General features: G+C 41.4%; 1 protein-coding gene across 2 annotated transcripts in view; it reads right to left on the reverse strand.

Moving 5' to 3' along the window:
- UNC5D (unc-5 netrin receptor D) overlaps positions 1-27,288 on the reverse strand; it is a 603,667-nt gene extending 576,379 nt beyond the window's left edge. For both annotated transcript variants that reach the window (XM_060136404.1, XM_060136403.1), the window contains exon 1: positions 27,186-27,288. In XM_060136404.1, the coding sequence (XP_059992387.1) occupies positions 27,186-27,288 (103 nt within the window). The remainder of the gene's footprint in view (positions 1-27,185) is intronic.
- Between the last annotated feature and the right edge of the window lie 356 nt (positions 27,289-27,644).

Below are 27,644 nucleotides of genomic sequence, written 5' to 3' on the forward strand. Positions count from 1 at the left end.
CAGTCCTTGTGGCAGTTTTATACATGGCCCCTAATACCCTAACGCTCTTCCCATCTAGAGGTGAGGTCTATGCCCCCTCCTTTTTAATCTAGGCGGGATTTCGATGGCTTCCATCCACACAGTCTGGCAGAAGTGACTTCTGAGGTTAGGTCATGACTTCTGTCTGTTCTCTTGGAACACTCACTCCGCAGAGGCCCCATCTGGGATGCTGTCTCTCACAATCTAGGTGCCATGCTGCGAGAAGCTCAACTACTCAGAGGCTATGTGTAGGTGCTGCACGTGAATGAAGAAACCTCCGGCTGATTCCAGCCCCATCCATTCTCCTCACTTCCAGGCATTCAAGCCTTCCCTGATGAAGCCCCAGTCATCATGGAGCAGAGGACAAGCCACCCCCATTACGTCTACTGAATTCTTGACCCACAGAATCCGAGAGCATAATAAAACGGTGGTTGTCTTATGCCACTAAATTTGGGGAGGTTCATTATACAGCAATAGTAATTGGCATAGATCTCTATATATTTCGCTACTGGAATACAGTCTAACAAATGTTAGCTCTGAGATGTTGAAACTTCTGTACTTTCATCTAACACTTTGGCCAACTTCCCATGTGGTCTAGTTTCTTCTAATACTTGTTCCTTCAAGTCTTCATCAGTATTTACGATCTGTTTTACAGAAGCACTTGCAAACAAAGGAATGCATTTCAACTGAATGCCATAATGTTTCGGGCACTTAATTTTGGCCATTTTTACCAAGGAAAAGAGAAATAAACTTTTCTTCCAGTGGTATATAGCAAACTATCTTTTGTCTCAAAAACCCTCAAATAAGCTTCTAAGCATTTATCATCAAAAACAGTGAAATTTTATAAGCTACTACACTGAAGCCTGATTTTAAACATTCCAAGAAGAAAAAAGAGAGGTCTATCATAATGTTCTGGGGGGTTACTTTATTATGGAAAACTTAAACACATACAGTCAGAAATATATAGTTAACCCTCATACGTCCATCACCCAGCTCCCACAATTATCAACACGTGGCCCATCTTTCCTCATCCATACCTCTATACATTTTCCCCACATTTCCAGGGTACTTAAATGCTAATCCCAGACATCATATCATTTCCAGAAGCATTTCTGTACGTATCTTTAACACAAGGGTCAGCAAACTACACTGCAGCTCAAATCCAGCCTGCTGTGGCCTAAAGCCTATGGCAAAGCCTAAAATTTTTTTTACTATCTGGCTCTTATTCAGAAAATGCATGCCACTCCTGCTCTAAAAGATACACCATCTTTTCAAAAAAGAAAAGAAAAAGAAAGAAAAAGACGTAACATAACAAGTCTTGCTAGTCATTATGGCTCCATACATAGATTGGGTGATACGATTAGGTAACAGCTTCATACTATGATGAGGTAGTAGTCTTACTACAAACTAGGGGTGGAATTTATTATGAACTGGAGTCAAAATAAGGTCACTTTAAAATGATTGGCCGACTTTTTGTCAAACCTGACACGACTGTTATTGTTTTTCCTCCCAATATGGATGACGGGGAGGTATGCACTCAGATCTGGAGAAGCACATCTCTGCCACTTTCTTCGAGTTTCCTCTGTGGTTGCCTTGTTCGGACTGTTTCCAATGTGCTATTTGTACACAGGAACATTTACAAACCGTCTTCCCATTTTGTGCACATCAGTTAAGACCGGAACATCACTTAGCCATCCAGGGCAAGCCCTTTGGACCTTGTCGCCCCACTTCTCCCAGGCTATCTCCTGACCCCAGGATGGTCCTGCTTATAGGCTGAGTGGGCAAAAGGGTCAATTTATGCTTTGTAAAGTTAAAAAAAACTTATTTTTTAAAATTAATCTCTAGATGCAAAGGTAGATATTTGATGAAGCTTGGAACAGACATACATGGATTAGTATTCTCTATGTCATTCTGTATACCTGCAACAGTTCACAGAAAAAGGTATTTTGCTCCTGCAGCCCGAGAGATCACATTGCAAAACCCACTTCAAAGGCATGTGGAGGAACTTTATCACTCTATTTATTTGCACTTACAACATCTGCAGTGCTGAGCAAATAGATCAATGAATTGATAAGCTACAGCGTGTGCTGTAAATCCGGTCTGTATAATTCTGTGGCTGGATATAAATGAGCCCATGCTTTCACTCTCCAAAATGCCACCAGATCTTAGATATCACATAACCTAGTTTGATTATGTTTGTTCCTGGACCAAATAGAGGATGACCCAGGTAAGCTTAGTCTCAAAAATTAAAACGTGGCTTTTTTCTGGGAAATATATTAAAATGAATACTGGTATTAATTATAGCCAAAAAACCCCAAATGTGAACATCATTCAGTTAAATTTCTGTCAATTTTCTATCATTGGAATTTGTATCCGGTACAGTAGGAAAGGATAATATTATTTACTCTCATTTATCAAATGAGAGTTACAGGCTAGGAAATCTGCTGACAGACACAAGGCAAGTGGGCAAAGGACGATCGTCCAGAAGAATGTGAAGAACTGAAAAAAATAAACCACCTAATTCTCACTCCTAACGTCACTTCACTTGTTCTGTTCGTATTCTTAAATTTACTGTCCCGTGATCAAGGCTTAATACTCAAATGCTCTTTTAAAGCCTAAAGGCGTAATGTTCAGACACAAAGCCACAGACATGGAGTTTCATCACCACTAGGTTGAATGAAAGAGTCCATTATTCAACACAAAGAAAAATAACAATTTATTAAGTAGCTATGACGGGCCACACACAGATGAATAAAACTCAATCCCTTGAAGTTTAGAAAAAACTTACAGAAAGAGGCAATCTATTCAGTGCCACTGAATACCATCAATGCCTATTTTAAGGACTGGCTTCAGAGAGGAATGATGCATTCCACCCAGTAGAATTATTAGAATTGCCAGTTGTGCTCACCTTTGAAATGGGCTTAAAGACTAAGTAGGAGTTCATCAAGCTGATAGAGAGGTCAGGCAAACGTGTCCTGGAAAAAATCATATGCAAAGGTGCAGAGCTGTGAAAAGTTCATGATATGTTGTTGTGGCTGGAATGCAAAACACCCTGTGGGCAGTGGTGAGCAATGAAGCTGGAAGAGTAGATTGAGGCCACACTGCCACATCAAGGAGTTTGTACTTTATCATAAAGGCAACAGAACTGCTGTCGATTTAGGGGGAATAATAAAAATGAGGGTTTTAGAAACAGATTCCTGGTACTGAAGATTAATTAGACTATGGGACATGGGAAGGTAGCCAAATCTTGCTCCAGTACCTAATATTCAGGATTCCATCTTCAATTTATGAAATGATTTTGTTCTGCTAAGTCTACAAATCACTTTGGCGAACAAGAGTTATTTTAAACATCGTGCTGAGAAGTGAAATTTCTAGAAGAAGAAACCTCAGTGTGAGGGGGACATTTGGGTGCGAGGCTGGGATGCAAAGCAACCGTCATTCCCAATCCCAGAAACTAGCTCACACTGACTTTCCAATGAAGCCCTTCTTAATTCTTTCAACAGAGTCTTAGCTGCTCTGATTTGGGTGAAAATCTGTTTCCTGCTGAATACAATGTTTTGCATTTAACTGTGCTTGGAAAGGCTTTCTTTTTTTAAGCTGGTATGGCTCTGTTCAATAGTTGAGTAAGCTTTTAAATCATTTCAAATTGAATCTAATATAAAAGGCCAAATATTTAAGAAGGTAGGGCTGTCTGTTGGGCAAATACTTACACAATCTTTAAAACATTCAATATTTATTCAGCTGACTATAATTGTCATTACCGAGACATGAGTCAATGTAAATACATGCTACCTGGACACAGGAAGGAGAAATGACTCCAAAAGAGAAGAAGCTCTTATTGTGGTTACCGTTCTGGTTTTTGGTTCCCTGAAGTTTAATAGACTACAACTGAAGAATTTATTAATTTTAAAAAGTTACATTATAATCTCTTGTTTGTTGCATCAAAACCAAAGAACACTTCTGATGCCTCTTAAAATTCGGTGTCCAGGAATGCAACTTCAATACCGTCCACTGGCTGTAAACAGCCCCTTACATCATGAAAGAATTCTGGAGTTTTCAATGCTGTACCTTGGAGGGATTATTCGTACAGGTCAATAAAAAGAGATCAAGAAACTCAGGCAGCGAAATTGAGCTATTTGTAATGAGGTGGATAGACCTAGAGTCTGTCATACAGAGTGAAGTAAGTCAGAAAGAGAAAGGCAAATACCATATGCTAACACATATATATGGAATTTAAGAAAAATGTCATGAAGAACCTAGGGGTAAGACAGGAATAAAGACACAGACCTACCAGAGAACAGACTTGAGGATGTGGGGAGGGGGAAGGGTGAGCTGTGACAAAGCGAGAGAGAGGCATGGACATATATACGCTACCAAACGTAAGGTAGATAGCTAGTGGGAAGCAGCCGCGCAGCACAGGGATATCAGCTCGGTGCTTTGTGACTGTCTGGAGGGGTGGGATGGGGAGGGTGGGAGGGAGGGAGATGCAAGAGGGAAGAGATATAGGAACATATGTATATGTATAACTGATTCACTTTGTTATAAAGCAGAAACTAACACACCATTGTAAAGCAATTATACCCCAATAAAGATGTTAAAAAAAAAAAAAAAGAAACCCAGGCAGCTACAATAAACCCACCTTTACTTTTGCTAGCACTGGCTTTAGTCACATCAGATATACTCTTGCTAGGGATATATTTGGCTTCAAACAGTGAAATAAAAGCAGCTGAATAGCTTAATTAAAAACAACCTCCTTTCCAAACCTACCAGCACAGGAACTTCTAAATGAAACTTCTAAATATTCCCTATTATCAGCCTCTAGAAAACAAAAGAACACTTAAGATTTTCCTCATCAGTTAAGAAAATGTCTGAAAACCATTTTTCCCTCCATGGTGAGAGCAACAATCCAGATTCTGAACCAGTAATGAGCCTCCATTACACACACACACACGCACATGCACGCACGCATCATTGTTAAGCCAGGTTGTATCTCCCTTAAAAGGAAGTTCGTGCGGATGAGTGGCGGGTCCTCCACTGAGGAACAGCTCTGGCTGGCTCTAGCATAATAAACTGCTGTTTACCTTTCGGATTCTATTTATGCCACACGCACATTGTTCATCATTATTAAATGATCCTTTTTTATCTTTCTGTGACAGTTACATATTTTAACAGGTGACAGTTTGCCTTTATAAGCAGCAAAACACTGGTCTATTAGTATTCTTGTGTGGCATAAAATAGAGTTCATTTTTTATTGAAATAACTGGAGGAAAGAAACATCAATTGTGCAGAGTTCTGAAGAGCTCAACGGGTAGAGAAGGTCCTGGCCGTAAATTAAGGTAGGTTTGCTTTATTTATGAGTCTTAGGTATTCCTTCACAGTTGCTACTGTGCATGAATTTTAATGGCACTTTCATGGGCAAGTCTATCTGAGGCAGCTTCATGAACTCTCACATAGTTCCACAATTAATCGCTCCTCTGCAGTAAAGTCAAGGAAGAGTGGGACTCTACCACTCAGAAGAGTCTCCCTGTCTCCGGACTACAGCAGTGCAGGCTGACTTAAAAAAAGAAAAAGAGTATCATCACGATACCCCTGAGTCACTGAAATGGCGAAGTATCTTCTTTATTGGCTTTAAAGTCCAGCAAACCCCCAACCCAACTCATCCTGGAAACAGCCAGCAGTGTCCTGGGTGTCTTCTTAGAACAAGAGTCTGGGGCAATTCCTCAGCCTGCTGGTTAATGCTGTAACCCTCGGGGTCTCCAACAGAAGACACCATCTCTGGCAAATGGCATTTGAGAATCACAACTGCCACGAACGCCATATGCCATTGTTCATGTTTATATTTAATGATAAACATAAATAAGTAAAATCCTGCCTGCCGATAACACTTTATCTGTGCTTTGGGGAGGCAGAGAGGCCCATCTAGCACAGAATGCCATCATCCAGGACTGCCCATGAAGCCTGAGTTAGTAGATCATTTCTATGGCCCCTCATAGTAACCACCTCATTGGATAAAATATGGCCCTTTTGAATGCTGGACCTCTCCAGAGGTGTCTGCTGTGTGCAGGTGTGGTGCAGGGCTAAGACAATGGGCCTGGCTGGTAGCTTGGTTGTTTGTTTCTTACCTGACAGGTTAACTGTTCTCTCTGCATCTTCGAGGTGACATAACTATACCTGTCACTCCGAAGGCAAAACTCACTCAGGAATAACACAGCCAAGTTCTTGTTGGTTATGAGTTCATCCTCAGGAGTCAGAGATTTGGCAAATCAATGTCAAAGAAGGAAGCCATCGTTTTCTCAATTAAAATATTGAGGCATATCTTAGCATGCACTTGGGGGAAAATGATAAGGATTGTTTCTTCTCCAGTAAGTTAAAAAGGAAAAGAATAAAATCCCAGCAACAGAGAAAGCCGTATCACTTTCCAAATATGCATCCTTCTCTGCCTTCTCCCCTCCCTACCTTAGCCACCTTTTAAACCAGTGTCCGTACATACAGACCCGGAGGATATGTTTTATACATGTTTTCATTATAGCACTTAAAAAAAAAGAATCAGTCGGCTTTTTGCACTCTTCTCTCTCGCTGAAGTTGTTTCTGCCCTTTGGAAATATGAAAGCCCTTGAGTGATTTTATATTTTCAAAGGGTAAAAGTACTAAAGAGCACTTCTCTATTTCAGAGAGGAGGAAAAAAAGTAAATCAGTCTGCCTAACGTGTTCACTTGGAAAAGGTAAAAATGAACAACCCATGTGCTGGGGAGTAGTTACAGCGTCTGGAGTTATATATATAGCACCCTGGAGTCCGTGGCTGGAAAACAAAACACGAGGCATCGGCTGCCGCTCAAATCTTCATGGTATCTGTTTCCAAAGGAACCAGTTCTTTTCCAAACTATGAGGATGATGAACATCTAGCCTGCGTTAATTTCCACCCTGGACAATAAACCAAGGTCCACTCCCGACCCCTCCCATCCTGTCCACCCGCCAGCCGCCACCAAACACCAGCTCTCCCTTCCCCGATGACTGACTTATCCTTGGTGTGAGCCTCCTCCTTCCTTTCAGAAGTCTTGCCTTTAATGCATGGCTGCTTCTCTCTGCCCTCCCCACCCTAGTATTAGAAGCTACTTTATAGAAAGGATTGGATTTCAGAACTTAACACCTCAGAACAAGCCAAGAGAACCCTCTTCCAAGGACATTTGTATGTTTCCTTTCTCCATGGAATACAAGGTTTTATCTTCTGTTAGATGCCTAGCCAGCCACGGGGAAGGGCATTTCTTAGTGGAAGGGGTCTTGCCCTGATTTGTGCTGCCTTGATTGAATTGCCCTCTGTCTCCCAAACCTTCCTACTCAAAATTCATCACTCAGCTAGCCTGGTTATCGCTTCCTCTGGGTAAACTTCCTCTTCCAAGATTTGGGGGCTCTTGGCTGTGCTGCCAGAGCCGCCTGTGATGTTTCACTCCCTGCATTTCCCACAATGCCTTGTAGAGTTTATTCCGGCATCTCCCTCACTCGACTGTAAGGTCCCTGCTGGCAATCACAAGAGCTTTTATTTCTAGATCCCAGTTTCTTGCACAGTGACTCAACACGGGAGTAGTAGTAATAAATATAGATAAAATATTACATATCAGAATTATAATAAGTACTTTGCATATATGGATTTACCCCTATTTAATCACAATACCCCTAGATAATAGGTACTATTACTGATCCCCATTTTACAGATGAAGAGATGGCACACAGAAAGGTTAAGCAATTTTCTTATGGTCACACAGCTGATTAGTGCTAAAAAACTGAATTCTAACTCAGACAGTCTGATTCTAGAGACTGTGCTTTACCACTATATTCTTCATTGCCCCTTTCAAAAATAATATGTGTACACCTTAAATATACTCAATAAATGTTTTTTGGAAGAAGTTTTTTTAAATATTCAGATGCATCACTTAGAATCTGTAATGACCCAAGAAAAGCTAGTTAATGCCTTCCAACTTTATTTCCTTCTCTATAACCTCAACTTGTTCCCCTTGAGGACTAAATTTAAAAGGTCCTATAATCTGGCTAGCACGATACATGGCTGTGCTAAACACGTTAGTTCCCTTGCCCAAGTACACACCAATGGGGTTAATTCTATTAGTGAATCTCAGCAATGAAAGCCCCGTTAGAAACGCAGGTTACTAATTTTACCTGAGGTGATCATTTGGCCTATAATTAATATTGCCAACTATTATTAGTTTGTACATCAATGCATGCACACTCTTTGCCCAAAGCAAGGTCAGTCATACATAATACCATATCCACGGCAGGGGTCTTACTGCTGCAATTTTCCTTTCGATGTACAGGAAGCAACAGATAGGCCCTGAGGCCAGCAAGGACCATATGAGCTAGGGTCCAGTCCCAACCAGTATAAGACCAGCAGAGTGGGTCTGTCATCCAGCCAGGCCCCAGAGAGCCAGATGCTGTCATTTCCAGGCTCACCGTTTAAACTATCAAAGGTGAAAGCAAGACTGATATTCAAGGACATTTACACGTTAGGAAAAAGCGTAATCTATAAACTGGTGATACCAGAGACAGCAGCCAAAGACAGAACCAAGAAGATGGATTTCAACACACATTTGCTTAGGAAACCCCTATCATATGTGGTGACGAAGAAGTGGCCTGGAAAGGTACTTTGTTGCTGTTGTTTATGGAAGTATAGTTGATTTACAATATCATGCTAGTTTCAGGTGTACAGCACAGTGATTCGGGAAAATTACTTTGGAAAACCAACCGTAGCTGGCTCTAAGAGAAGTATTATATCCAAAGAATCCTGGATATTCATGTACATCTTCTTTGTTATCAAGTTGGAGGGCATCATTTTTTAATTTGAAATTTATTTTAATGCATTATAATGACAAAAATCTACTTTGGGGGATACAAATAGTATTTCTTGTACTACTCATGTAATACTTTTTTACTGAAGTATAGTTGATTTACAATATTGTGTTAAAGTTTCAGGTGTACAGCAAAGTGATTTGGATACATATATTTTTTTAGATTATTTTCCATTATAGGTTATTACAAAATACTGAATATAGTTTTCTGTGCTCTATAGTATGTCCCTGTTGCTTATCTATTTTATGTATAGTAGTTTGTATCTGTTAATCTCATACTCCTAATTTATCCCTCCCTCCCTCTCTCCATTGGTAATCATAAATTTGTTTTGCATGTCTGTGACTCTGTTTGTTTTGTATATAGATTCATTTGTATTACTTTTTAGATTCCACATAAGTGATATCATATGATATTTATCTTTCTCTGACTTACTTCACTTAGTATAATCATTTCTAGGTCCATCCATGTTGCTGCAAATGGCATATTTCATCCTTTTTATGGCTGAGTAATATTCCAGTGTGTGTGTGTGTGTGTGTGTGTGTGTGTGTATACACACTACACACTACACACACACACACACACACACACACACACACCCTACATCTTAAAAGTTAGAAGGTACACTGATATGATAGTAGGAAAGAATCTACACGCTAGAATGAAAACTGACCTGGGCCCAAATCGCTACTCTCCCACTTACTGGAAGTATGGACTTGGATACATATATTTGACTTCTAATTTCCTTATTTCTAAAGCAGGTAATAACACCTACTTTAGAGGATTGTTGTAGAAATTAAAGCACATGTATGTTAAGCCTCTAGCATGATGGATGGCACGCAGCAAACATTACCATTATCACATATAATTATCAAGCCAGAGCTCATCCAACACACAAATACCCATTGTAGTTGGTAACGATTCATCTGTTCATCTATTCATGTATTCCCTGAATTACTAAAACGGGCCAAACAACAAGTATTCAAAGATTCAGAAAACTAGCAGCCCCTGTCATCAAGGTATTTTATGAGGAAACACAAACAGACATTCAACTCACTACAAAAACAACTACCAGCTACAGAACTCTGATACCATTACATATACACACATCTAGGGGGAAACACTTTTGAAAGTTAGGAACTGTAGACGTTTTCACTTTGGAGGTAAGTACTTTGACTAGGAGATAGGGGAGGGATGGAGGGATGCATGAACTGAGAACATGTGAAGTCATGGCGTACCATAAAACACGGTCTTCTGATTTTAATTTTCTACATCTTAATTATATCAGATGCATTTTATTAACAAATTAGAGTAAGAAGAAGGTGGAAGGGGACCTGGCAATGACTAATTGCTCTAATCTTAATTAATTTTGCCTAGGAAAATTCCATACAATTGTTTGTTTCTATCCAACTCCAAGAAAAAAAAATGCAGAATATAATTTGAGTATATGTAATGCTATTGTTGCCCTTGGCTCCTTAGAGACAAGGCTTTAGCACAACTGAGACAACCTCCATACACATAAGAACAATAAATATTCTGAAAATCGTATCCCTGTTTATTCAAGTCTACAATAGTCAGAAGAACACATACTGGCCAAGGTTTGATTCATTCTGACGCGGAGATAAAACCAGTATGTGGTAACATACAGAGAATAGGAAAACCATCCTTCAAAGCTATCTTGGGAGAGTTAAAAAAAAAAAAAAAACAAGAAATTTTAAAACTCTGTTCTGAATGTCAGAGTAGTGCTTCAATCAGTGCCCTTCTCATACTGAGAGATGAAAAATAATTGTGCATCTTATTCAGTTGGCTCAGTTAACACAAAGCTCTGCTATGTAACTCTTCTGAAGAGCCTGCTACCCATGATCTTAGGCACTACAAAGGGTGTGTGTCCACTAGCTTTGGTCAGTGGTTGAAAAATAACAAATATGTGATAATTTCACATTTTCCAAAGCACTGAAGATATGTCACAGAGGTACTCAGAGTCTGCTACCAAGAAGTGCACATTCCGAAAAGACAGGAAGAGCAGAATTAAAATATTTGGTTTAGTACTTGGGTAACTGGTTGTTCCTCTTTCCAAAAGATGAAGGATAGGAGGGACAGCAGACACCTGCTGACAACGAGAGGCACCGTGAGAACTCCCCTGAGGTGGAAGCACCTTTCTGGATGATCTGTTGGGGATTTCCGTTCTCTTTAAAACTTTCCCAGAAGACGGTGTTTTAGGGACACTAGTCCGCCATCTTCTCAGTCTGCCGGCTTCCTGAATACGCTATTCCTTGCCTCAGCAACAAAAAGGACCTTCCTGTATTTTCAAACTTCTTACAATGAGCATATAATATTTTTATGTCAGAAGAAAAACTTCCACCCAGAAAAGCTATTTGGAGTAGATGCAAATAAAGCTCCCCTGGGCTCGTTAGTTGTGTTCATCTAACCATGCAGCCCACATGTGAGTAAAAGAGTGGAGAAGAAAGCATCCGCTCCAAGAAGTTCTGCTGTCAGCCCTGCTGGCCCCCTGACTTAGCTTCTGGATGTTCTCCTGCCCAGAAGCTCCCAGCAGTAAACAGTCAGGTGAAATAAACATTGAGAGTCCCCCATGCTATTCCTCCTTTGGAACGCTCATTCCAAAAGTGTGATCATCCCAAGATGCGCTTTCCAGAACCAGTCATTGGGCCAAAGGGCTATCTGTAGTTGGTGCCCTCTTCTCTTCATTTTTTTTTTCCTATAATTATCCCTGTTTTGGACCCTCAGTCCAAATACCTAGGGCCCTGAAGTCCTCTTCTGATTATACAAATTCCCAACTGTACAGCCTCATTCAATCACAAACCTAGCATGCTTTTTTTCCCCAGCAATATCTCCCTGACAAGGAATCTTTGAAGATGTGTATCAAGTTCTTTAGCTAATTTGGACTACTGTGATAACAGCTAATACTGTGGAAGTGGGTTATCCTTCCTATAGTTTTTATATTTTATTAGGCGGGGGAAGCACAATGATTTCATCCAGATTACACATTTAAATGGTGGAATGACAGGACTTATTTGTAAGCTCACTAGAAGGCTTTGGTTTTTTGCTTGTTTGATTTTCACATATAGAACATCTTAAAAACCTAACTTAGAGCAGATATAACCCTGTGCTAGGTGCTGAGGAGACACAGTAGAATAGAAAATTGTCTCTGGCCTCAGGTGATAAAAATCAAGAGTGAAAGACATAAAAAAAGAATTAAAATATGGTCTGACTGGTGCAGGAACTGAAGTGATGTCAAAGTATGGAAACAGCATTCAACAAGAAGAGATTTACCTCTAGGAGTACAGAGACTCATGGACAGTGGTCCGTAAGAACAGTTCTGTTGAACACGAAGGGTGAACAAAGGCCCAGGGATGTGAGTCAGCAGAGCTGCTTGGGTGATGCTCAATATTTCCATGTGATGTGAACATCGTGTCCGTGCATGTCCGAACATCACTGTCTGACTCAACCAGCCAAGGGGTCATGGACCTGCCACGTGGGTGTCTTCACCTGTTTTCCAGTATCTTCATGTTAGTTCCTACTTCTGGACAGCATCTGATACTATCAGTTCTATGGGCAAAGAACTGAAGTGAAAGATGTTCTGGAATAAGCTCAAGAAAAAAAGTCAGGGACCCACCAGGGTATATGACCTTGGGCGTTGCATTTAAACTTTGCAAATCCCAATGATCATAGGTGGGCAAATATAGTGAGACTGGCTGGATAATTTCTAAGATCCTTTCAATTCCAAACCCCAATTTAGGTCAATGATTTATCATATAGCTATTCAGTAAAAGGCACCAGTTTCTGCTCAAAAGTATCAAAGATGAACAAAACATAAAGCCTGCTTTCAGAAACCGATATACAATGTGAAGCAAAAGAGAAATAAATATACCTGAAACAATAGCATAAGGCAGGATAGGAGAGGTATAAGAAATGCACAAAATGCACAAGACAAAGGAAATCATGGGACAATTTTGAGGCACAGCATGGAGTCCAGATGAGTAGAGGGTACATGAAAAAGCAGTAAAAAATAAAACCAGAAAGGTTTGCTGGAACTATTGGAAGCACACTTAACACCAGACTAAAAAATCCCCGTGCATCTATGAAACCTTCGCACGTTACAAAGGTGGCACTGCAGATCATTAGAAAAAGGAGGGAGACCCCTCAATGGTTCTGTGACAACTGGTTATTCACATGAAAGAATGAAATTAAATCCCTAACTCAAACTCTACACGGGAAAAAAAAATCTATCCTAGGTCGATTAAAGGCATAAATACGAAAGACCAAAACTAGAAAATTTTAGAAGAAATACAGGAGAATATAGTTCATGAGATTTAGGCAAGATTTCCTAAGCACGACACAAAAGAGCATAAAACCATTGATAACATTGATTACATCGAAATTAAAACCTGAGTTCTTGAGAACTTAACATTAAAAATTCAGGTCATCAGAAAATACCATTAAGTTAAAAGAAAACTGGGGGAAGAAATTCCAATCACACATTAACACATTAAAGCTTACTAAAAATATATATATATACACATATATACACATACACGTATGTGTATTTAAAGCTCCCTATAATTCAATAAATTATTAATTTAATAATTACATTATTATTTTCTATTAACAAAGAGAAAAAATGAGCAAAAGACTTGAGTAGGTGTTTTGTAGAAGAAATATAAATGGCAATGAAATAAATGAAACAATGTTTAATTTCATTAGTAATCAGGGATATGGAAATTAAGTCCATGTGGAGATAATCATATTATACCCACTAAATAAGCAGAAATCTCTAGGCCTGGAAATATCAAATGTTGGCTGATGTGAAGTGATGGGAACTCATACGGCTGAAAAATGCTCTGGCATTATCTGGAAAATTTAATGTGCTCATGCTCTGGGTCTTAGTAATCTACTCTCAGATGTACGAGAAACACTTGAAAAGTGGGTGCCATTGACGTGTACATGAATGTTCCTAGTAGCACTTTTCATGAGAGAAAAAAGCAACCTGAAAACAAGCCGAATGTCACTGAGAGTAAAATAAGTCAATTATGGTTTAGTCACAGCATCAAATATTGTACAGGAGGGAAGTGATTCAACAATGGTACATCCAATAACATAGCTGAAACCTAATACTGGGTGAAAAAAACAATTGCTGAAAACTATAATATATGTCAAAAAGAAGCAAAAGTAAACGCTGTTTAGGAGTACATACGTATTTGTGTAAAATAGTTTTAAAGACCAGGAAACGATAAGCACAAAATTCAAGCAATATTACTTTTGAAGGAGAACCAGAGGGATGGGAGTTAAAGAGAGACATACAGATGGGTCGTGTTGATAATGGTTTATTAATATGGTGGTAAGGGCACAGATATCCATTTTAAATTGATTTTTTTAAACTAAACTCATGTGCAACAACTGGTCACAAAATGGCTTGCTTTTGATTTCACAGACAAATAGGGAACCGTTGGCAGTTGTGAACAGACATATTAGAAACATTTGCTTTATTTGGAATTCCTATGCCACATTTCCTAAAACAGCAAAGAGGCATCAGCTGTCCCCGCCCAACTCCTTAGTCAACAACAACGGTGCTGACTCGGGCCCTGCCCTACACTGTAAGGAGCTATACTGCTTTCATCCTTCCGACACCAAGACCAGTACAAAGTTATTAACCCACTCATAAATGTGATCACTTATCATTTACATCCTGGACCTAAGACATATTAGATGAGAATTAATAGGAATGTCCATTTGTGGGCCCCTGTGCTTTTGTTCAGAAGGGAAACATGGTGCAACCTCCAACCTTGGGTTCTTAAAACTCTTCTCCATGATTATGTAATGTTTCTTATTTCATCACATCTCTTTCATGAATATCTAAGTTCTTCCATCCTAGCAGAAAAAGTCTAGCTCCTAAAGACTGAAATGTTGAGTGCCATTATCCAGTTTCACTCATCCAAGTCATCGGAGATCCAACATGGAAATATAACGCCTAACGTGGAGGGGTGTGCAAGGGAGAAACATGGGTGGTCACCTTTATCCCTTACACTTTGCTGTCTCTAAATCTCAAAAAAGAAGATCAGTTTCTACATTTGCTCACAATCAATCCACCCATTACACCAGTGGCTCTCAGGCTTTGATTCCCAAACTAAGAATAACCTGAGGAACTTAAAAAAATATATATCAGTGGATCCTCTCCCCTGACATTTGGGCTCAACTATTCTGAGATGGCTTAACTGTTCTGTTCTTGGCATCAGCTTCTCTTCGAAGTTTAAATTACAAACACACGTATTTCTCTAAATGGGGGTTACATTAAACTTTTGGTGCTCATTTTTCAATCTACTATGTTTCAATAAAACTGTTTAAATATTAAACATCAATTTTAAACTTAAAAAACTGATGGCCACACATATTCAAAGCACCTGTCTGTGTGATCTTCTCACCTAACCCCGGGCAACAATACTAAAGATGTCAGCCTTTCTGTGAGTTTGAAAAAAAAAAAATAATGGCTTTGGGTGATGACCGGGAATTTGTAGCTTTAAAACCTAATCACCATTTCCAGCAGCAAGATCTTTAACTGATAACTGCTAAAAATAACCAAACCCTGAATATTTTGACAACTAATCGCCAAGAATCTGAAGTTTTCGACACCCTCCACATCTAACACTTTCCCAGTAAGGTGGCTTCAAAGTGAATAATCATCATTACAGGGTCACCGGGGTTTATAAGCTTCAGCTCAACTACAGCGATTGCATTTTACAAGTTATCACGACCGTCAGAAATGCAGAACTCAGCTTTAAAATAAAGAACAACAGAGAATGCATGAGAAGAAGCAACGGAGGCTTTTCAAATTAGATCCTCACTCGCTTTGGATGCAAATTCACGGCCTTTTGAGGGTATCACTGGCAAGCTGCTGCCAACATCAGAAGTTTTCTGCGAAGCGAAGCGTAAGTCAATTGCTTGTGCATCTCTAAAACCTTCTCCACCTACTGGTCCTCCAAGTGGCCAACTACTGTATCCATTTGAATAAAACCGCCTCATCACAACAGACCTAGCATTCCAGCTGGAAAGTGTTACCTTCTCATCACACATGAAAATCCAGATTTAAACAGGGAAAAATGGAAATTGGAAGTAATTTACTTATCCAGATAAGAATTAGGAGTTGTGTGGCAAATACCGTTCTGAAGTTATTTCCTTGGGTGAAGCATAAGGTTTCCTGTTCTAACTCATGGCATTAACATCCCACAGTACAAGAGAAGTGACTATCTTCATCCTATGTATAGATTTTTTTAATAATTATATTTAGAAAGTATTTAGGGTCTGCTAGTAGATTCATACTGAACAAAATTGTTACCAAGGATGCAGAGGGTAAGTAATTGGAACAAAAGCTTGACTCACTGTAAATTCCATAAAAACACAAAATAAACCTATAATGTAGATATAGATGATGTAATACAGATAATAATGTAATACAATATCCATCAGCTCTGCTACAATGAACCAACTGGAGCCCCTCAAATCACAGCCCCAACACTGCACGATTCAGAACAGTGCCAAAGATGAAAAATCTATCCTATTTCAAAGGTATTTAGAAAAATATAAACATTTTAAATAAAAGGAAAGCATCCTCTAACAGAAGTGTAAAATGATCAGTAGGCTTTAGTCTTCTGCTATCATTCTTTTGATTTCCTTGGTGCCTCTATCAATTGCTTTCGTTATTATGGGCCTGAAAAGGAGAAGGGGCAAGAACAACATTGAAAAAATGAAGATCTGGGTTCATGGGCAAACACTGACAGAAATGACCTCCTACAAGTCCAGCAAGCTACGCTGCTTCTCTAGACTTTTGTTGCCCATGTAGAGATTTGAGCTTCAGTCTAGAAATTTTAGGGCCCTTCCCAGCAATATAATTGTATGATTCTTCTTTACAAATGGGATAGAGAGGCACATAGAAACTCAGTGATCAAATTAGTGTTTTTCATATGTTAAATAAAAGGCCACTCAAATGCTTTTGATCTTCCGCTTTTAGGCAACGCTCCTCAAATGCTAAAGGAACTTCTCTAGGCGGGAAAAGGACCAGCAACTTAAAACAACCTTGTACCTATATAGACTACCAAACCTCATGGAAACAGCAAACCCCAAAACTACGATACATACACAAAAAGAAAAAGCTACCCAAACACAACACTAGAGATGGTCATCAAATCACGAGGACAAGAGAGGAAGGGAAGACAATAGACAGTGTGCTCCTTCACAAAGGTAGAAAAAGCTTTATAGGCAGAGCTCAAAGACAATGATTGAAAATGAGGACCAACTGACTCCCTGATCCTTTAAATCTCTTAACAAAAGGTGGAAAAAGTCACTGACTTGAGACACAATGGAAGGTTGAGTGCTGTATCTTGTGACTCTTGCTTAAACTAAAGGTGTTTTATTAAAATGATGTGAGAAGAGTTCAAATCTGGAAATTTACCATGAGATAGCATAGAGGTGGTTTCTGCTAAAAAAGAAGTCAATCGAGCAACCATGGGCCCAGGCACCCAACTGGGCAACACTGGGCTGCCGTGGAGGATTCCAGCCCCCGCGGCCCTTTCCCACCCATCCCACTTCTGCTGCTGTAGCAGCATTTGTATGCATTAGTGTACAACCACTGATTTAAGAGAAACCGATACATAAAATTACACTTCTTTTACTGAAGATGCATTCTTAAAAACGCTAAAGGCAAGGCTCACCAGCATCATTCTTGAAGTCCTACAAACTTGTCCTGAAAATTCTACTTTCAGAGTATTTGTTATCGAAGGTTTTGATGCCTATTTAAAACGCCAAGAAATGCTTCCTGAAATGATAAAAAAAAAAATACCATGAATAAAGGGTACTGAAAACGATACACAGCATCATAAAATGTTAGAGCAGGAAGGAGCTTTCACGATAATTGCGTCACTTCTTCTCATTTAAGAAATAAAAGGAACCAGAAAAAAAGTGACATGTTGGAGGCCATGTAGCCTTGAACTTTGCAGCCCACCACACTGCTGGAACGGGAAGGCCGTTTTGACTTGAGGAGACAGGAAGCAAGAGCAGACTGAGAGTTGGGGGTTAGATGGGAGAGACCAGGGAGAAAGAGAAACGGGAGCGCTCAAATTAAGAAGCTAACTTTCAAGTCAAAACTGTGTCTCCGTCTCGAGTTTAAGTGTTACTAATGGCATTTAAATTAACAGCATGGAAGTTTAATGATGTAAGTTTGCCATAATGATGATATATGACATTCTACTAATACATAATACATACACACAGATATCCATGCATTAAGCACTTATCCCCTTGACAATTATTAGTAACTGGCTGCACAAGTAATGGTGTTGTCTGCTGCAGGATATGACACGGGAGAGCTGTCTTTTCACATTGCTATCCGAGACGGATGTACATTTCAAGCTGTCTGCTAAACTTGAGAAAACAGCCAATGGGCTTTAGTTTTCATTTTTGTATTTGGGGTGGGTGGGTTTGTTTTGTTTGTTTGTTTGTTTGTTTTCTCCAAGGTGAGAAAAAAATGACAAACATTTTAAAAACCTTTCTTTCTTTAAAGCAAACCCCCAAACACTTACATCCCACACACACACCTCACACTGACAAAACCTGTGAACCTCCTGACTTTGCTTTTTTTTTTTTTTTTTTTTATGGGAGACAACTTTGGAAATTTCCTGATGCAAGCTGCCGGCAATCACTGTAGCTGCTGGTCCCTAGGCTGAGAGAGATACAAGGGTCACCTATTCGGATGAAGGACAATTACAATCTCCTCAGCTCCTTTCAAAAGGCCTACAACACACATATTTCTCTGGCAAAGAACTTTATTTTGAGGTCTGTATTTTTTTCTATTTCTTTCTAAAATAGGTTAGATAATTCTTAAAGACACTTTGATGAAAATTATTATCGCAAGTCCAAATGCACTGTGCCACCACACACCTTCCAAATACCAATTAAAATACTTTAACCTTGTTCCGCAACTACATAGAGAAAGAAAAAATAAAGCACAAAGTTAATAATAAAGACAAAGTATTTAGAAAGTGATGCAGATTATGAAGCCAGTACCATATTTCTAAAGAGTGTCTGTAATGACAACTTGAAAATAAAACTGCAGAACTAATTGTGATTTTTATTTAATGAACTAAATTTTAAATCCTTTGTTGTTTTTAAGAAAACATGGGACTCCCCTGGTGGCACAATGGTTAAGAATCCGCCTGCTAATGAAGGGGATATGGGTTCGAACCCTGGTCCGGGAAGATCCCACATGCCGCGGAGCAACTAAGCCCGTGCGCCACGACTACTGAGCCTGTGCTCTAGAGCCCGTGAGCCACAACTACTTAGCCCACGTGCTACAACTACTGAAGCCCATGCGCCTAGAGCCTGTGCTCCGCAACAAGAGAAGTCACCGCAATGAGAAGCCCATGCACCGCAACGAAGAGTAGCCCCCCCTCGCTACAACTAGAGAAAGCCCGTGCAGTAACAAAGACCCAATGCAGCCAAAAATAAAATAAATTTAATAAATTTTTTTTAAAAAAAGAAAATACTATAGCTCAGCAAATTCCTCAGAACTCTTCCCTACCCCTTAGGCCACAGCGCAGTATATATACCATTTTTCATATACTCACAATTTTACTTGCCTCAAACCACTGCTGTCACATTTCCTACCATCCCCTCTTCCAGATGACACCACTTCTGTTCATAACCATGAGAAACCTACCACCACATAAACCCAGAAGCCAACACGGTATCACTAAAATTTTTTACTCGTTTCTTTCTCTGTCACACGTGTTCATGTACCCATGCCCTGTCTCAAAATACGAAGTGAGCAGAATGTTGTATGGTCCAACTTAAGTGCAACCAATCTATTTGGTAATAAAATAGAACGACCTCATAGTCAAAAAGGCCCAGAAACCATCTGGACACTCAGCTGCTGGTCCTAGTACTAGTTGTGGCTCTCTGTCTAGCCTTGGTTGAAAAAACCTCTAAACCTTAATTCCATCCTCTGTTCAACATCAGGGTGAATGTAAAAATCCAAAACAATCCAAACTGTGAATGCACCTGAAAAATGTCGAATTCCATGCCAATGAATTATTATGCAAAAGAGCCATCCATGATAGTGTCACATCTTACACTTAATCATCTTTGTAGAATAATCTATCTAGGGACGTAGGCTTTTCAATCTGTTGGGGGGCGGGAATGTAAAACCCTCTTACAGTTATTTAATTTCTTCTGGCAACTAATTTTCCTGAATGTTTTAGCACCATATTGAGTAAATTTTAGCAATGTTATCCTCAATATTATTTATACCTTAACGCAATAAGCTTAGAGTAAAAATGATTGTTTAGCATGTGCTATGGGACCAGCACCTCCAGGTGCTGGGTAAGTTAACAGTAAGCATGATGGGCATTGCCAAGTAGACATAAGTGTCCAGCAGCAAGGAAGGACCCCAAACCTAGTCCCACACCATGTTGTGACAACAAGGATCCAGCTCCTTGGCGAGCATCCCTATCCCATGTGAACATTCCTCTGTTTTCGTTTCTAACCAACTGTTTTTGTGCTACCTCTTCCTTAAGTGTAGCCTCGCCCTCTCAATATCCTGAACTCGGGATCGTTTTTAAGTGCAGCGCCAGGCAAGAGATACAGTAAGATAAAAGGGGGTAGAAGCTTAGCAAAAATCTGACTTTGGGCAAACTGTTCAACTTCTGGGGGACTCAGTTTCCTCTTTCTTACAGAAATGAAGTAGATGCAGACGTAAGTCCTCAATTACTTCAAAATAAAATCCAAGCCTTTGAAAATACTGCATCCATCTTTACAAATGCCGGAAGCAAGACGCTATATTACATCAGAATGGTACTCCCAGAACGTCTATTTGTTTTATGAGTAGCTCTAGGTTTTTCTGTGTTAAAAGTGACATCTGTCTTTGCCTATTCTTCTGTCACGTTTACAATACTGTTACACAGAATTCCACTTCGTACTGGCTTCCAAGTGAAAATCAATATTAAAAATCAAAAACAAACCCCCAAAACTTGAATTATTGTCATCCATGACCTTGCTACTCCAAGTGTGGTCAGATGGTGTCATCTAGAAGTTTGTTAGAAATGCAGTCTCTCAGGCCCCTCCCCAGATTTACCAACTCAGAATGTGCATTTTAACAAGATCTACAGTGATTCAAATGCACATTAACATTTGAAAAGCCCTGATTTGTATGTTTCAAATATTACCAGCTTAGCTTTCATAACCCAAGATCATTGGGTTTCCCTTCCTCTTCCAGTAGATTTTATTAAATTAAATTCAAATAAAGATGCTAACTACTAAATAAGTACTGTGACGAGGCAGAAACCACCAATCACCTGCAAACAACTCTAAAAGGCATGCCACAAATTTCTTTACAGGCAAATCTTCTAGTCCAATATTTAGTAAATACATTTGCTTTTATAGTAAGTGAGTAAAATGTATGAATGATATTAAACATAGTTATTCCAGTGTTGGTTGGACCCTTGAAGTAGTCAGGATGACTTCACTTTAGCCTCTAGTACCTCCTGCTTCCTTTGCGTGTCTGCCAATCACTTACCTTCTGGGATGTCTGCAATGTCATTTTCCCTTGGACTTACCTGAGGGAGAAATTACACCATTCAATCAGCAAAACAATGCATCTTGTGAAGTCCATTCTGAGCCAAGTTCCTTGGTGTTGTGGTGAAATTACCCCATATTATTCCTCCCAGCCTTACAAGGCCAGGTTCAAGTGGAAACATACACTTAAGTGCCAAGGTCTCCCCTTCTGGGGAGGAAGGCTCTTTTGCATTTTATGAACCAGAAATTTAGGGGCAGAAAGTCAGTGTCTGCATTAAGTGAGGCTGTTACTGACTTCACTTGGAAGACAGCTTTTGGCTTCCAGCTTTCTTAATTAGGAAGGAAACTGTCAGAAGAAACTGATCATATAGGAAAAATACAGGCCTCCCTGTACTCTTGTCCTCTTGGAAACAATATTAGGAAGTATTTTACATCCTGTTGTGGTCCCACGTAAGCCGAGAAGAGTACTACGTGTTTTGGTTTCTACTGTAGCCCCATCAACACAACCCGAATACTTCTGCCCCTAATTTCTCAGTCCAGTGAAGTCCAGAGGGGGCAGGGGTGCTGAGAACAACATATGCGGTCCACACTGTCCTGCACACAAACCCACTTTCCAAAGAAATCCTCCAAAAGCACAAGAGAGTGTGCAGTGGATTTCTCATGGGGTCCAAACTGAAATACATTAACATCCGCCTAATTCTGAAAACTATCTACGCACAGCATGTGTATGCTCACAGTAAGAGCATACAACGCAATGTGGTACAAACAATTAAAAGTTCGTTTCAAAGTGGAAATGCAAAATAGAACGAATATCTATTTTCTGGAAATGAATCTAGCCATCTGCCTTGCAAGAGCCGCAGGAGGAGTACCCAAAACAGCAGAAACAGCAGCCTCTGGTGTTAACAATCTATTCTCAAATCTCATGCTTCACATTTCCCCGGCAAACAAGGCTAAAAATACAAGACAGGCAACAAATAGTCTCTCGGGTTCTGCCATTCCATGGATGGCGTATTCAGAGTAATATTTTGTGTTGAAATTCAAAACGGGGGGGGGGGGAAGCTATCATATTAGAAGCTGGCACTCAGAATTTTAAGTGTGAATCTGATCCCAAAGTATATTAAGCTGAATGGTGAGAGGGTGGCTGTTTGCGTACAACATAAATCTCTGAGACGTATCTGAATACATTTATAGATTTATTTAAGCTCCTCTAAATTCTTCTCCAAGTCTCAGAGTTATAGAGATATAATTTTAGTACTTATGTCACCAAAATATCAGACTCATTTTGTTTCGGCACAGTTTAGAAAAGCGTCTTTATTGTGGGCTCTGGAGTCGGATTGCATAGGTTCAAATCCAGGCGCCACCACATACTAACTCCGCGGCCTTGAGCGAGGTACTTACCGTCTCTGTGCAGCTCTTCTGCTATCTTCAAAAGGAGGATAATAGGAGTGCTGACCTCAAAGAGTTATTTTAAGTTATGTTAAGTTACTTTAAGGATTATGTAAGTTAATGTGTGTAAAACTCTCTAGAGTAATGAGTGGCACCTGCTAAAGACAGTCATTACTATTATTATCTAATATTCAAGCAAGACTGCACAAATGCCTTCTCTTGAGGAACAGGCATAACACAAAGAGTGGCAGCAACACGATGACAGGTCTCATGCCAGTGGTGGCCATGAAGCGAATGACTGGGTGCGCAAACAAGCGTCTTTACCTAGAGTATGCGGCCAAGAATGACAGAGGTAAGTCCCCCTTGGTTATTCGGTCATGCTGTTAGTTCATGAAGGCGGCAGAATAAGGAGGACAGAAGACAATGACACGGCTGGTCAAGCAGCACTGCCCGGTGTACGGGACAATCAGAATTAATGGCAAAGGTATAATCAAGGAGGGGGACACATCCGGGCTCTCTGTGAACATCTGTGCCTGCCGCTTAAGAGGACATCCTGCATCACCGCCACCACCTCCCTTAAGAGAATGTTATGGAATAAATCTTTCTTCATACGCTTGGTCTTCGGGATTAGACTGTAACACGTATGGTCTGGGTCCCCAGCCTCCGTATTTTAAAAAGAAAGACAGACCCGAGGGAGTGATATCAAATAGTCATTATCTCCTGAACAACCAATTTCTTGTTAAACCTTGAAAGTTGGCAGTATTTCAAGTTGGGTCCTTATTTGGTAGAAGGAGGATGATAGAACATTTACAAGCCACTGAGGCAACAGACAGAAAAGTGCTTCTTCCCTAACTACTAAGACAGTGGGGTCTAGAACTACGAGACCCGCTCAGTCATAGAGTTTTGATGGAACTCACGGAGGATTCCTGGGGTTCCATAGGTTTCCCCAACCTATGGGGTACCACTTAAAGAACCAGAGACCCACAGATGGGTCACTCAAAGAGTGAGGAAGAATGGAAGGCTGACATTACTATTTTTCCTGGTAAGATTTTGAAAAAGGGTGACAGATGCTGCCACTATAGGGTCAGGTAAGAACAATGAATCTCTTCTTATCAGCTGAGATACTTAAGAGATTTCTTGAGCAGAACCCTTTGTCAGGCAGGAAAAAAAGATACCACCGGAATGCTCAAACGAAGAGTACAACCCAAGAGTCACAAAAAGAAAAAGCCACCAAGAAATTACAAGAAAAGGCTCTCTTCTCATAGCTCTTTGGAGGGGAAGATTCTGGAGGAAAAAGAAACAGAATGCGGGGTGGTGGAGGCAGTAATTATGTTCGTTAAGGAGAAAGTGAACATAGATATAAAACTGCAGGAACGAGGTAGGTAGATGGATTTAAGTATGCGTGAACCATGCGACCCTACTGTGCCTATAAAACAGATGTATTTCTCTTGCCCTTAATGCATCACTATGGTTACCATAAGGAAGATTTCATTGTCCGCGAAAATTTTTAAAAAGATTTGTTTCTGAAAGCTCAGCCCAGCTAAGATCATCTTCCTCCCTGCCTTCAGGCTGGGATATCTATGTACAGTATCTAATAGAGGAATCACAACCGGACCAACAGCAGTGCTCCTTTTCTTCAAAGAACAAAAACAAATCAGTGTGACAACATGATGTGGATTCAATTAGCACTTGGCAGGTCATGAACAACTTTTAAACCCCCTTCTTTTAACTTGGAAAGTGTTAAAACATACGGTAATCATGGTACCCAAGCGCTTTCCTTACAGTAAGTATGCTATCCATCAAGTACATAAATCTCAAGAATTAAGTCTAGCTTACAAAGGAGGGAACCAGAACATGGCTCCTTGGGCCACTACTAGTTTCTGCAGGCAGTCCCTTGCCCCGTGTATTTTCCTCGCTGAGGACATTCAAAGCCAATCATCTGAAATCTCGTTGCAATTTTCAGAGGGTTTTTACATTAGGTATGGAGGGAAAGAAAAGGGGGAAAAAAGGAGTTGGTACAATGATCTTGGAAACAAATAAATGATAATTGTAAAGAAATGGCTACTGAATTGTTCAATCTTCTTAATATAATCAAAGCAAATGGCATAGTTCTGTCTATCCTGTTGTTTCGGGAAGGCGGAGTACCTTGGTTCAGACCAACATGAAAAGGCTCGTAGAACAAAAAAACTATTTACTTGGATAAGTAAGGACCCTGTAGAGCCAGCCCCAGAGAATGCGGTGAAACTACTCAGCAAACATGTCCCCTGGGTGCATCTCATCTTGCTTTTAATGAGCGGGCACCTTCCTGAGCTGGGAGAACTTAAATAACTTTGAAATGCGCCCTTTGTTCTGAAAACCCTAATTGTACCCACCTGTCCCAAGCCAGGTTATGTGGCTTCACAGATTTTATAGCCTGTTTACTGCTCATTTCTTGGGGAATCTCTGACAGGTGCTAAAGGTAACAGGCTTTCTGCCCCAGAAAGTAAAACACCACAAGGGAAATATTAGTCAGATGTACTGCTCCACGCCATGTGTCTTGAACATTACTATGATCTGTGCAAGACATTTGTTGTAAATAAGCCTGCGGAGTGTACAGTGTGTTTTCCAGGAGTCCTTTGAAGAACAGCTTGCAGACAGGAGGTGCTAGCCTTAGTTTCACAGCCAGCAAAACTCCATCCAAGAGGCTTTTGGCAGGTCCGCACCTCTTGTTTCAAGCCGGCTTCAAGACAGCCCCACCAACCAAATTCCAAGGGTCAGTATGTGGAGTCAGTCACTCTTAGGTATTCAGCATAGAACAGCAAGTGGAAACTCAGACATTTAAATCAACACTCAGAAAAGGCCCGCTTTCCCCCCTAATAGTGTATTAAAAACAACTCAGAGCTGACTTTGCAAGGAGGCATTCTCTGTAGTAAATTAAATGGCTGAAGCTTGTGTTTCTCCCAGCGAGGAAAAGAACTATGCTTCACCATCACCTAGTGTGTGCAATCACTTGAGGCTCATTTTTAAACCTTTCCTGCTTTTTAAAAAGCCTGCTCCATTAAAAAAAAAACACAAAAAACAAAAACTTTTCAGGAAATGAAATGCAAATAGTCACTGAACAGGATCATAAAAGGGAAAAACCTCTATCCACTTTTTTCTTTTTTTAATTCTTCATTCCAGACAGCACGACTGCTTTTAACACACCGTTAGCTTTTATAAAAATGAGATTACACTGGTTTTTCTGTGATCGTCCTTAACCCTTTCCACCCTTTCCTGTCTCCCGGCTACTCACAATACGTTCAAGGTAGAGGTAAGGTGGGCAGATCAGTTTCACCCCTCGCCAGTCAAGCGTTAGGTAAATCATTTAAGGCAATTACAAATTCTAAGCCTAATGGATGTACGTAGGAATAAAGAAAGAGCGGGAAGGCAGAGCTTCCGGATGATTTCAAGGGTAAAGCCACAGTCCTCAAGCTACGTGTAAAACTGCCTCTGATCAGCTTCAAAGCAAGTCCGCGGTTTTAGGTTCATGCTTCCAGTCCTCGCTCAAGGTGGAGCTGAAACCAGGTGCAGAATGTCACTCTGCCGGAGTCCAGAGGATCCAGGAAAAATGGGGTCTACGTTTCTAAGTCGGAAAGAAGCTGCGGCTTCCCAGCCGCTCAGGGGTCCCCGCGCTCACGAGCTCCCGGACTGGAGCCGGCACCGGGCAGGGAGAGGAGGCACCGGGTGGGCGGCCTCGGGCCAACTGCTAACCCGGCGGGGCACTGCCGGCGCAGTTAAACGCGGAAGGTGCACGCCGCTCTCCCGAGCTCCCGCACACCGCGGCCTCCTCGAAAGAAAGCCCACTGCTGCCCAGGACCTCGGGCTGCTGTCGCCCGAGAGGTGTCGAGCTTCGCGGACTTCAGCCTGGGCGCTGCTCCCCCAGAGAAAAGGCGCCCTCTCCATTCAAGCGCACCCTCCAGAGACTCTCATCACCCGGCGCCCCTCCCCAGGAACTCTCGGACACCCCTACGGGCGCCCACCCGTGAAACATCTCGCCACGGAAAGAAGTAAAGAGGACTGGGGGGAGCGAGATTGGAGTGAAGAGGTGGGGACTCCAGTCTGCAGCAATTGGGGAGGGCTCGGAAAATACAGCAAACGACGAGAGGAAAAGAAGGGTAGGGGCCCCGGTCCCAGCAACCTGTAGGGCTGCGGCTGATCGCGAACTTGGGGTGGGAGACAGTGGTCCCCTCGGAGATCCTCCGCCCGAGTCCCACCCCGCTGCGCTCAGCGCGCGGAGAGATGCAGGGCGCAACTTGGGAAGCCAACGCCATAGGTGCGGGTCCCGCTCGGCCGCCTCGCCCCCGGCTCCGCCTCCCGCTCGACCCCGCGCTTACCTCGGGCAGCCGCAGCCCCCGCCGCCCAGAAGCAGAGCCCCAGCCAAGGGAGCCACCGGCGCGCCCCTCCAGCGCCTCCTCTTGCGGCGGCCGCTCTCCGCATGCTGCTTGCCCCGCTCGGGAGTACGGATCCTCTTCTGCGCCCCGGCAGCCCGGGAGAAAGGCACTGAGAGCCAGGGGCCGAAGCAAGTGGGTCCCGGGGGGCTTCGGCGAGTGACTGCTCCACCGCCGCTCCCTACAGCAGCAGGGCAGGGCGCTCCGAGCCGCCGCGCGCTGGGCACCCAGAGGATGCGCGCGTCCCCATAGCCTCCCACGGCGGGGCGACCGCTGCCGCCACGGTCACTGCCCGAGTCACCCGCCGTCCCTGCCGCACTGCCCGCTCGCGGTGTTCCAGCCGCCGCCGGGTTCCGGACTAGGGAGCGAAGGAAGGAGCCCGCAAAGCTAATGAGACCCCCCCCA

This window comes from Lagenorhynchus albirostris, chromosome 21, assembly GCF_949774975.1.
Source record: "Lagenorhynchus albirostris chromosome 21, mLagAlb1.1, whole genome shotgun sequence".
Taxonomy (NCBI): Eukaryota; Metazoa; Chordata; class Mammalia; order Artiodactyla; family Delphinidae; genus Lagenorhynchus; species Lagenorhynchus albirostris.